The sequence below is a fragment of the Pempheris klunzingeri genome, chromosome 3, assembly GCF_042242105.1.
Source record: "Pempheris klunzingeri isolate RE-2024b chromosome 3, fPemKlu1.hap1, whole genome shotgun sequence".
NCBI lineage: Eukaryota > Metazoa > Chordata > Actinopteri > Acropomatiformes > Pempheridae > Pempheris > Pempheris klunzingeri.
Window position 1 is genome coordinate 12,176,474 of NC_092014.1, and position 12,825 is coordinate 12,189,298.

Genomic DNA, 12,825 nt, shown 5'->3' on the forward strand with positions numbered 1-12,825 from the left:
GAAGCGGGTAGAAAGAGATTTGCCGGAAAGATTTATTTAATTTCTCATTTTCATTCTTCATTTCATTTCTTTTTTTACTGGAAATCCAGTCTATTTATTTGAACATCATTAAATCAAAATTTAAAGGAGTAGCTGTCTAGATGATGTCGAAATGAATCAATGTATGCAACCAGCACAGCAAACAAACATGAAGCTTTTAATTGCTTGACGTGGCAGCACATGGGTTACAAAAGAATGTTTGGACACTTGCTGGTTTGTCTGTTTTGTAATAACACTGTTACATTGCTACAGTACAAACATGGTCACTATACTGGTAAAGTTAAATTAGACCTTGACTGAGCTTACTGAAGTAAGACATGTCACAAGAATCTACTGCAAATAAAAAGCCATGATGGGATCATGCTTTGAATAAGTGTCTCACTGGTTGATCCAATTAAAAGCAATGAAGACCTTTAAAGTGCACTTCATTTCCTTCTGGTCTTTATATTGTGAGGGTCTAAGATGGGTCTGAGAGGGTCTGAATATGTGGTGTAACTGCTGTGCAGTTTTAGTCTGACATGGGGACAAGCATTTTTGTGACAATAGTTGTCAGTAGTAAAAAACAGGGTGTAATGTTTTGGTGTCCTGTAAGTGTGCATGTTGACCTCATAGTTGCGTGAAGGAAACCACACCGCCACCAAGCAGCTGTTAAAATGGGCTGATATTGCACCAAGGTTCAAGTTCAGACAGGAATCGCCATGGCAACCCCACTGCAGGAAATAGATACATTTCACAAATTGCCATGTCAAAGTAACAACTCAGAGCTGACCCTGTGAGATTAAGCAGTTTATGTTAGAAATGGTTTCCTCCAGACCTGTCTGATTCTGATTTAACAGGCACACTGCTGATAAAAGCCAGATATATATACTTTATTTTTCTTAGTTTAACATGAAAATCCATAAAAATCTTCATACGCACACATATGTGCTTTGATACTCTCTGTTAGTCATAACTGAATCTGTCTCTCACTAGACAAAATTGTGTTCTCACATTGCTCACGTCTCTTGTGTCTGCAGCTGTTTCTGGTATTTCACTGAAATTTGTTTCCCATAAAATTGAATTTCCTCTGGTGACACATTTTACGCCCAGTTTCACACCAGGGATGAATACACCAGCATCACAATCTTTATGGGTTGTTTTAGCCAAGCAAGACTAAAAAGAAAGAGGCAGTATCCTAGTAAGAGTCATTTTATCTCAAAGTGGCCCGTTAATAAGTAATGTTCTTGTAGGGAGACACATTTTACATCACAAGGAGCAAGAATTGTTCCCGTAGATTGGACTGAAAAAGACCTGTGTGGGGGCATGAGGATACTTTACAGAGAGTCAATAAAAAACAGAAAACAGAAAGGCAACATGCACGTTGTTTGATTGATAAGTAATCTCCAGAAAATACTGTGCAGACATGAAAAACAATTAACATTGCTTCTAAAATAGATTATAACCTTTTAAACCCAAATTTTTCATTACATTTCTCTTAAACCAGCTTTCAAACTAAATATCTTTTTTTTTCCCCACACTGCTTTAAACGTTTTCTTTGTCTGAATGCAGCTATTTAGCTATTATCATCAAGTGTTATGTGATGTTGTGCAATCACACCAAATGATAAATTGTAGATGTCTTTATCTTTCTATCTTTATTTAATGTATCTGAACATATATCTTGACTCTTTGTGACTTCTTACAACAGTTTAAATTCTTGTGCAAAGCCTGGCCGTGGATCATGACTGTAAAGGCAATAACATGTCTCCTGTATTATAACCATGTAGCGAGTCTGAAAGCTACATATCATAAAACCTGTTGCCAAGATGATCTTTATATGAGCTCCTTGTCAGATGCTATTTTTCTTTTTACAGTTTCATGATGTATATTCTTAGGTGTTGAAATTGAAGTTGTCAGAGGCCGTTATTCAGTGGAAAATCAAAAACCAAAAGTATTATCAACAGATTACATTTTTGCTTTATGGAGTCGTCCCTCCCTTCCTTAACCCAGTGTATACTTACTTTGATATCCTGTAGTACCATATTGACATTATCATGGAAAAACCACCTGCCATTATTGTGTATGTGGTGTGCTGCATAGTCAGTATAGAGGTGAACTTGTTGAACTCTAACCTGAGGCTATTGCAATTAAAATATAGGACATTCAGTGCTTTTAAATGTAGCTACATAATAACAATGGCCATAATCATATTGAGACCACGCTGAAAATGAGCAAATTATCAGTGTTGGTCCGCCCGCTCTTGTCCATCATTGGGAAATAAACACTTCTTAAATCTCTGGATGCCACTTGCAACAGGAAATAAAAGAGGTCCACCAAGAGTAAACAAGGTGATTACAGTATTTGGAAAGGATTGAGCAAGTATTGTTTTGGCGGTGGAAATATAGCTCTAGGCAACAGATATTACGGTTTCGCAAGTACAGAGCGCTTCAACAACATCAATCATGCCTGACTTTGACAGCAAATATGTGGAATACTTTTCTAAATATTACTGTAATGTGTTATAGCGTGTCAATATTCTGGATCGAACTCAGAATTCAGGCCGTGTTGTTTAAACAAAAGGAGATGTGTTACGGTGGTTGTGTGTGTGTGATCAGCTGTACAAATTAGGCTTAGCGGTTAATTCAGCTCAACATGTGCTAGAAAATACTTTAAGTCAACAGGATTATAAACAGGATGTGGACCTTTAATGTTACAAAAACACAGTCTAGTCGGGTAATGAAATTGTGTTCACGCCTATTTTGGTTTTGTCTCCGGAGGCGGCCATGAGACTGACCATATCTGACATGAAGTAACACACCTTTAAAGTGTGAGAGCAATGTGGGCACACTGAGGCTGCTTAAAAGCTAATGGAGTTTCCTGAAGGGACCAGCTTGAAGGTAGCGAACACAGGCTTAATACTGTATTCATTGTTAAACTGTTGACACTCTACTATGGCTCGCAGGCACCTCTAACTATCAAGGGATTTGAATTAGAGTTTGAAGTGCAAGATGGAGTTTTTTCTTCTGATGAATTTCTGCTTGATCAGTATCACCATAGTTGTAAGTACAAAAGGAGGAATGCATATTCTTTTCTTGCAATTATTTTTGATGTCTCTTAAAGGACTTTCAGCGAATTTGAAAACCAAACAAGTATGTTATTCAATGTTTTTTTTTTTGCAGAATTGTCATCATTATCATAGCAGTGATTCAGACAGTGATGAGGTAAGAACGAATTCTCATCACTCTAGCAGTGAGTCTGACAGTGATGAGGTAAGAATTCTATTAATCCTACCATTTGTCAGCTCTATTGAAAGATAGCAAAACAGATTTGATTTTTAAAAATGATTTTTAAAACATTATATTTTGTCTTGCTGCAGAGAGGCAATTGGTCCCCAAAGCCGATTCCTCCCTGGTTTTCCTTTCCTATCTGGCCTCTGTTTCCTGGTCTGTGGCCACAGCCACCACCTGCCCCACCTCCACCTACGACACCAAAACCAACCCCAGCCACAACCAAGAGGCCAACCACAACCTCAACCCCAGCCCCAACCCCAACCCCAGGCCCACAGCCCCCCAAGACAACAGTTGCTGCTACCACTGAGATCCCTCGAGGAGACAGCGGATGAGCTATACTGACTGTATAGGAAAAGCAAATTGACTGCTTACTTTACTTCCATTCTCCAACAACAGAAAAGGTACTCAGTGATATAAACATGTACGCTGTGTGTGTGTTTTTTGCATTTATATATGTTGGTAGTATTTTATCACGCTGAAGCCATTTTTCAACCAGATTTTATTGACTTTTACAAAAACGGACATGTATTTGTTGGCATGTTTTCACATTTCAGTATTGTTTTCTGTTTTTCTTATGACTTCTTGTTGTTTGTCTTCATGTTTTCTCACTTTTCATATAATTTAATAAGCATTATGTGTTGTTCAACTTTTTTATGCCACAGTGCAGAAATAAAATCTGTAGAATGTAGCGGTACATTATGACTTAGAACATGCATAATCGAGACGGGTGCTTCGTCAGAGTGTATTATGAGTTTTGTTGGAGATTGGAGGCTGGAGGATAGTGGTGGAGACACCTCATGGAAGAGTGCTGACAACATGCCGGTGTAATATTCAGTCTGTGGGCACATACATCACCATCCCTGGATCAACACAGCTTAGGAAATGGATAAGTGTTGAGCATGTAATACCTGACTCTTCACCAATGCCGTCTGGCACACGGTACTTTTATCATGACTCAGCCTCTTGGCTAATTTTCCCATTCATTGCACTGCATTGCCAACCGTTTGGCACCTTTATTCACAGAAACTTTGACAAGAATATATACAACTGCATTAACATTTTCACAGATGCACACCTGTTTCTTAATGTAAAACAGCGACTCATTATGAATGTAAAGTTTGTTGGAATGTCAATTCAAAACTTTGTTGTAAAGTTTGTTAAATGATTTAACCAGCCAAACAACAGGCAGAGGATGATGAAAATCAATACTTACACTGAACAATAACGTTTTATAAATTGTATTCAGTGGGGGTTTGCACACTAAAATAAAACTTTGAAATGATCCATGTGTGGGTGGCATTCTTATTCTAGGGGTGTAAGAACCTGCTGGTCTGTTGATGTTTTAAAACATATTTCTATAAACCCAATTTGACTAAAACGTGGCAGAAATGTCATGTGTTGACCACATCGCTGCAAGAATTATCATTTGAATGAATGTTGATCTTGAGTTAATAAATATTGATGTTACAATTGCAGTCCAATTACAGTAATAATCATATCAGCCTGTTTTATGTTGTTTGTGCCAAACTAATTGCTCTAATCACTCAGCACGTATGCTGTTCAGAGATAACCAAGATAGTTCTGTTGTCTCTCTATTTTAAAACCATTGTGTTGTTGCTAAAACAGAGAGGTTTCATACATCAATAAAGGGGGCATTTTGTGACGTCTTTTCCTTTAATTCTGGAAAGTATGTAGCTTACCCTTACCCTGCAGCTTACACTCATTAAAAATGTGAAGCTGAAGTACTTAAACTCATTCTAATGAATGTATAAATATTGTATGTTATGATGAGACTCCAGAGGCAAAATTTACATGTTACAGCAGTACATGAAACAGTCTTAAGATGTATGAAACAGTTGTTTAAAATAATATGAATGCAGTAAATGTCAAAGGCTATGAATACTGTACATGAAAATAAATGCCAAGCCATATATGTGACATGACATTGTGTGGGAAACTAAGTTACATAAATAACATAAATAAGATACATACGCAGAAGAAAAGAGTATTTCCAATATTTCTAATTCACTACTTAACAATATCAAGCAACAGTGATTAAGATCTCAACCATTTTCCAAAGACAATATTGTCAAATGGGTTTTATACAAAGTCAAGCATCATAGCTATGATTGGGACAGAGTGTTCATCAGTCTATTACTACTGGCCATGTAATAGTGATCTTGCTTCACAGTGCATGCTGAGATGGACTCCTGAAAGGCCTGTAAAACTGCAAAGGACAATATAAGTAAAGATTGAGTAACATGAAGCAAAGGGTTTGACACATTTGAGTAACTATTGTGTTTAATGTCAAGTTGGTTTCTGAGTGAAAAACATTTAAGAAAAAAACTATAAAGATTGTAAGACAATTGACACCTGGGTTGGATATATTTTAAGTTTCAGTTTCTCTGTTCACTGGAACCTTTAGCTGTCACAGTGCGTACAGCTTTTCTTGGATGAAATGTAGGTCGTGATTCACAGTTTTAAAATTAAAATGAAATTCTCTTTACCTCAAGCTTTAGTCTGCCCCCTTGGGCACTTGTATGTATACTAACAATCTCTGACTGCGTCCAAATGAGAAGACATATAGTAAATGTTCAAACACTAATGATGATCTGTAACATCTGGTGAATTAAGATGTGTTTCATTGATTGATTTGTGTGTCTAATTAATTAATTTACCCTTTATGCTACTTTTCTACAGCTGAATTTGATGCCTGATGTCCATGATTAAAACATTATACTGACATTTCTACCATTTCCTTATTCATCCTTTTATTGTGTTGTCATTGCACATTGCACACATGTTTGGTTTGACCATAATTACTACAGTGAGACACTGACACATCAGCCGCACCCACAGGTGCTCTGAGCAACAGGAAAACCGCAAGTCTGGGGGTTCTCATGTTTGTTTATTCGCCTCTGTAGACATTACAGCATTATAATTGAAGGACAACAGTTTAGGGCATTCAGCGGATTTTATTTGGTTTCCACCTCATTGTTTCATTCACACCAGACGTTTAGGTTAAATTTGTCTGTTTTTTTCTGTCATGTCTGTTCTGTCATTGGTTGTTTCACTCTCTGAGCAGTGCATAAGTCAATGCCCCCTCTCACAGTGTTTCATTGAATTTAAAGTGCTCTAAGAGAACATTCCTTTCAGTTTTCATTGATCCTCTGACAATCAATTCAAAACCAATTTCTATTATTTGTTTTGTTTTTGGAAATGATTATCCTAATCCTACTGTCATGTTTTACCGTGATGCTGTCAGCAGTGCCAGTAAATGGCTCATTTGTTAACAATATTTGAAATGTCACATTTCACATTATCGTATGATGTGAAACCTGTTGTAACAGTGATCATTTAGGGATTTTTCTTTTATATTTTCAGGTCTTTCCTCCCCTTCTTTCACAAGGAGGAGCCATTCAAGCTCAGAGAGTTGAAGCCACAAACCTGACACCTGACGCTCAGACGCCAGCCCCGCTTTCCCCTGAGGTGGAGCAACCGCAGCCTGGGGCAACCCAACAGCTGGGTCCTCAAGGTGGCCCCCAGTTCCTGCCTCCCACACAACACTACACCTGGTCTCCACTGGGGGGCAGTTCAAAGATCATACTGTTGCAGCCAAGTGTCCATGGAGCTCAGCCTGCTAACCAGCCGACACTCCCACAGCAGCTTCAGGTAGGACATAAAACATTTGGAGAAATATTAACAGATAAAAAATATATATATTTATCTTTATTCCAAAGCTATTTTATTTTTTTACTCATAGCAATAATGTAAATTCTAGAGATACTCTCCAGTGAATCAGAAGTAACTAAGTTTACTTTGTTGCTGTATTTTTCAGATTTTCTCTCCTTATGGTTACTTTCCTCTTTTTTCATCATCCTACAGAAATCAACTGGTAAGATATCATTGAGAAATAATAGTAATGCAAATAGTACAGTGTTCTGTGCTGTGCTACAAACTGTAGATGCAAAACTATTTTCCAACCACAACCCAGCTTGAAAGATTTCACCTGGAGGGTCTTTAACACATTTCTACAGTGCACATTTTTTTCCTCATATGTGCTGTCAACATGTTCTGTATAGAATAACTGAAACAGCTATAACAGTGTTGTGGAAATAAAGACATCTGTACTTTGCCGCAATCTGTCACTTGATTTATGACTCTCTGAGATGGAAACTTAGATACTGTTTCGCCTTGAGCATGTTTTTCTGTCTCAAGTGATGTTGTAATTGTATTAATTTATCTATTATATACGGTATGCAATTGATGTTTGGTGCAGAATTGCAGTTGTGTCTTGTCTTTTGCAGAATTTGTTGACAAACATTAAATATAAGATTTTTCTCTCTCTTAGTTTTCCCCATATGGATTCCCAATGATTCTTGAATCACCTCGTCCACAGACTCCAGCAAATCAACCTCAACCTGCAGAAACACCTTCTGAAGTAGGTCCTTTAGGAGATCCACCTCAGCAACAGCAACAGGTGTGTTATAAACTTCAATCAGACAGCAGTGCTCATATAATAAAAAAGACAACATATTCTACTTCAAAATGAGGCTAAAGTTGCATTATGTCTTATTTTCATCCACAGAATCCCCAAAATGTATACATACTCCAGCAATCCATGGTACGTGCAAAATACACTCTGTAAACTTGGATATACTCATGAATCGTGCTCAGTCTGTCTTTTCTGTCTGATTATGTTTTATTGGACGTTTGCTGTCATTCTTTACTAGAGCTCTCAACTTGGCAGTCTCAGCTCAGAAGAACTTGAGGTAACACCGCCAAGATTTTTATCTGTCTCCCAGCTTGTTCAGACAATCTGCTCAGTGAACTCATTGATCCTATTGATGATCCAATTGTTCTCCCTCCCTTGACTCTAACAGTATTTTTCCTCTCTTCTATGTCTCAGATGGCAGCTAAAATGGGCCAGCTGGGTGTGTACCTGCCCACTGTGCTTGCAAACCTTCCTGCAGGAGCTGTGCAGCCTGTGAGCCAGGCGGCTGGGCTCGCAAACACAGACAAGCAAGGCATCGTGCCAACTGTGGGGACCTCGTCAGCCCCACAGACGCAGCAGCTTGCAAGCTCTGGACCACAGCCGAACACTAACGGGATCCCTGTAGGTCTGGAAAGACCCATGCAGAGGGAGGCCACTGCCCAAACACCTGTTCAATCCATACTCCAAACCACACAGCGAACCTTTGTCTGAGAAAGTCGACACCAGAAGAGATAACTTATAGCAGCATACTGAGAATAAACTAATTATTAATGAAATCTGTAGATTAACAATGAGTCAATAAAGGTTTTCATGCATTATGTTTCATCTTAGCAATTTATTAACTGTGAAATTTTTATTTCATTGATTACTGCTATTGTGTATTTAATAAATAATATCAAATAAAAACAAAAATGTTTTGACTGTGGACACAAAATTGACTTATTATGACCTTATAAGTTGATATGATGAACATGGCACACATCCAGATGACATAGAGCAACATTAACATTAATTTGCACTCTGTTTTTGATCTCCTACATATGTGACTCTTTAGCTGCAAAACACTCCACAGTGTTCACCAGCTAGTTGCTAACTTTGATGGTGTGCTGATTGGTGCTGAGCAGGTAGGGTACAGTGAGCTTTTAAGCAGAAAACAGGTGCCTGCTGCAGCCAAAATGCAGAGTTGATGGTGGAGAGATTGAACCTATGCAGTTAATGGGCTGTAAAATGGGCTGTAAAACAAAGACGGTTACAAATGCTAAAACTCTCTCAGTTCTGAGAAGAACTGCTAAAAAAAAATACATAATGAAATATATACATTCAGTTTCATGTGCATGCTATTAAATTGGCTTTGAGACTTTCATTACAGCACCTAATTTTTTCAGCAGCACCCTGATCGTGTGGGAAATATAAGAGGGCACTCTAAACTTCCCTCCACTAGTCTTTGCTATAAATACAAGGGTCTTGGCAAGAAAACACACATTGGCATTTCCTGGGCTTTAAATTTCAATTGTGTTTTATAAAGTTGGAATAGGTCTCACACATACTTGTATGAGTGAACCTGTGGTAACTTCTTGTGTTTAAGAATTACAATTTAGCTCAGTTCAAATGTCTTCACTGATAAAGCGTCTTTCTGACCAGTAACATCATTTTTTGTGTGAAGTGATGTTGTAATTGTAATTTAGTCATCATGATGAAACCTTTTCTTCCCTACTGTGTCCCTACTGGCTCACATACTGTGCAAGTGACTGTTAAAGTACTGTATTTTCTTGCTGCCACCAATTTACTGTTCCACGAAAGTCATTAAATCATATTCAACAAAAGGTGAATGAGTTTTAGTCAAAATGAAGAAGTCTTGAAAGGCTCAAAACATCGTAATCATCATAATGATAATCATGAGGGAATTGCTACAACTATTCTAAAATAATAATATTCATCATCCAATCATCATCTGCTATGATATAGTATATTAGTTAATAATGGTTGTTTCAAAAGCTTCACTCTACACCCTCTGGATAAATGTGGCTCCTATTTTTATGCAACCCTTGTGCCCTTTTTGGAGTAAAAGATGTTGCAAGTGGGCACCTGATGAAACACATCAGTGAGGGATCAAATGTGATTCATGTGCATTTCAAGCCAAAAATGCAATTAGAGGTTTCTTACTGAGAAATACCTGCCAATTCTGTAATCGTAAAAATGAAAATCCTTGGCATATCACCAATACCTGTCATGGGTTTGCTCGTCCCTTGTTCTGTCAGCAAATAAATAGGAGTAAATCTCTCCAGTGATCACACTCCTCCTCAGCAATCATTCAGTTTTCTTGGGCTGCCAGCAAGGAAAGGTAATGTAGACAACTCATATCATTGGCATTCTTTAGGAAAATTTAAAATAATGTTCTGATTAAATGATCTGTCAGGTGGTACACTGAATATTGTAATAACTCAAAAAGTCTCTTTGACAGCTCCATTCAAAATGAAATTCATCCTACTTGCTGCCTGTGTCCTTGGGATGGCTGTCTGTGCTCCTGTAAGGAAAACATCCTATTTCTACAATATTTCTCCTTCTTCTGTCAAATATATATTTTGGCACTGCTTTTACAAAAAAAAAAAATCCTTATGTCAACTTCCATGTCGCTGTTTTGAAGCTTTCAATCATATCACACAGTACTCATCAGCAAATGGAGTTTGCTCGACTGTCCTTATAGATGTTCAAACTTTTACTTTTTCTGAGCAGTTCAAAGTCTTTTTGCATTTGTTCTTTATTGACAGTTGTCTGTGGATAATATCTTAAGTTTGTCTGTGAATTATAGATTTTGCACTGACCTGCATTCCCTTGATTCTGCTGTATTTTCTCTTTTTCAGCCGCAGACTTACATGGAGTTTGACATCCGTTACGCTCCAGCTGAGGTACAGTAAGATGCAGTTTAGATCAGCTGGTGTATATCATCACATGCACACAAAAACCACAGTAAAAGACACATTTTCGAAAATCACTGAATAAGCTCTGCTCACAGGTCTGCTATTATGTGTTCCCAAATGATGGTAATGTCTGTATAGCTGAGCCTGTTGATGTCTCGTTTACTTGTAGTTTGCTGCTTTTATCAAAATCTGTGTTCATCTGAAGGTTAAAATGATTAATGATCCTTACAGGCAGCCAAGGCTATTCCTGCTGGAGCTCCAGTTGGATCTCTGGATGTTGTAAGAGCTAATTTATATTGTTTATATGTATCGAATTTTATCTAATGATTATGCTTTTGTATGATAATCTCGACTGTTTTTATTTCCAGCTGCTCCCTGTTGATGCCCAGAGGCAGCCTATTGGAGGAGCTGTGAGTGCCTTGATTTATGTGTGCATATATTACCAAGATAATTAACAGTATATACAATCCAACAAAAAGTAGTTTCAGGGACCAAATGTATATCACAGAGCAGAGCTAATTTATACCTGTTTTTAAGTGCGTGCGTGTCTGCATGTGTTTTCAATCAAAGGTCCGTGGCTTTGTCAAGCAGGAGATCCCCGAGCCAAATGGTAGAGACTCCAAGGATGTGGTAAGAGCCTGCAGATTTTCATTTCTCCAGCAGAAGTAGTATAAGATTTTATTGACCTAATGATCTTTTCTTATTCTCACCTGCTCCAGTTCTTCCCCTTTGGTTTTGACCTGCCGGACCCTGCCGCTGCTGCCCCTGCTGCTGCTGCCCCTGCCGATCCCGTTGCTCCTGCAGATCCCGTTGCTCCTGCAGATCCCATTGCCCCTGCTGATCCCGTTGCTCCTGCTGATCCCGTTGCTCCTGCTGATCCCGTTGCTCCTGCTGCTCCAGCTGCCCCTATTGTACCTGTCGTTGTTGCTAGTGTCCCCGTAAGAATGACCACAATTTTACATTTTGAAGCATTTAGGTTGATAGAAAAATCCAAAAGATTTGGTCACAAGCAGCTGTCAACCATATTAATGGTTTGATTGATTTTAACGTACAATAATAGCTTTAAATGACTGCAGCAGGCAGGAAACTGTATTGAACTCAAGTGGTGACGAGGGCATCGGGTTCATTCTAATAAATTAGTGTTGCGTCAGAGGAACTGTCTTCCAGCTATTTCTGCTGAGGTGTTGAGAAACATTGACTAATCAGGACACACACATTAAATGATCCTCTCTCCTGCCTAGCTAATCAGAAGCGTCTGTCATTTTAGGCTGCCAAAACCACTGGAGATGATGATGATGATGACGACGACTAAAAAAGCAGAGTTAGCAGGGTGTGCACACTTTTGTGCATAGACAGGTACACATGCACACACAGAGTGTTCATACATTATCTTTCTGGGTGACTGTCTGAATACATGAAAGTTTTCTCATCAAGGACATTTAAGATGTATCTTCTTCCCTTCCCACTGTAGGTGATCAATGCAGAAAGACCAGCAGCCTTCCCCGGTATGAGATGACTAGCCAGCAATGCTGTTTCCTTAAGTATGAAAAATATATTGCTATGCCTTTGAAAAAAAGTGGTGCTCTGCATTTTTAGGGAAAAATGGTGGTATGCACACGGTGCTATGCTTTTCAATGAAAAACTTGAAAAAGTGCTATGCCTCTAATAAAAAGACGATCCTATACAATGAAATATGAATTACTGCTTGTTGTTTCCTCAGTTTTCTCAATTTGCTATAACTATGCTTCATAATAATATAATATACTATATTCATATAATATATTACATATAGAACATTGCAGTAATAAAAACTATATTCATGCAACAATCAGATATTCTTATCCATCTTCAGATTGTTTAAATGTGTAATTCAGTCAAGCAAAAGTGATGGGAATTATAGTTCTACCTCCTGTGTACATGTTAAGTACATTTATCTTCTTCAGCTGCGTTGATAGTCTGGCCTTAGAAGTTGTTCTGCTCTGCTGTTGTGATGATTTGGAAACGCAATTAACATGTGAGCAACTGGAAAACAACATCACATTTACATATGTAATGGACATAGCAGTTTCAGATATCGATAACACAGTGCTGCAATTGCACTGAAG

General features: G+C 38.1%; 1 protein-coding gene across 1 annotated transcript; it reads left to right on the plus strand.

Moving 5' to 3' along the window:
* The first annotated feature begins 10,109 nt into the window (after positions 1-10,109).
* scpp7 (secretory calcium-binding phosphoprotein 7) lies at positions 10,110-12,399 on the plus strand. The gene is made up of 9 exons (XM_070828317.1): positions 10,110-10,143; positions 10,264-10,328; positions 10,664-10,708; positions 10,952-10,999; positions 11,089-11,130; positions 11,291-11,350; positions 11,440-11,658; positions 11,988-12,076; positions 12,192-12,399. The coding sequence occupies exons 2-8, from the start codon at positions 10,275-10,277 to the stop codon at positions 12,030-12,032; spliced, it is 513 nt and encodes a 170-aa protein (XP_070684418.1). The 5' UTR covers positions 10,110-10,143; positions 10,264-10,274; the 3' UTR covers positions 12,033-12,076; positions 12,192-12,399.
* The last annotated feature ends 426 nt before the right edge of the window (positions 12,400-12,825 follow it).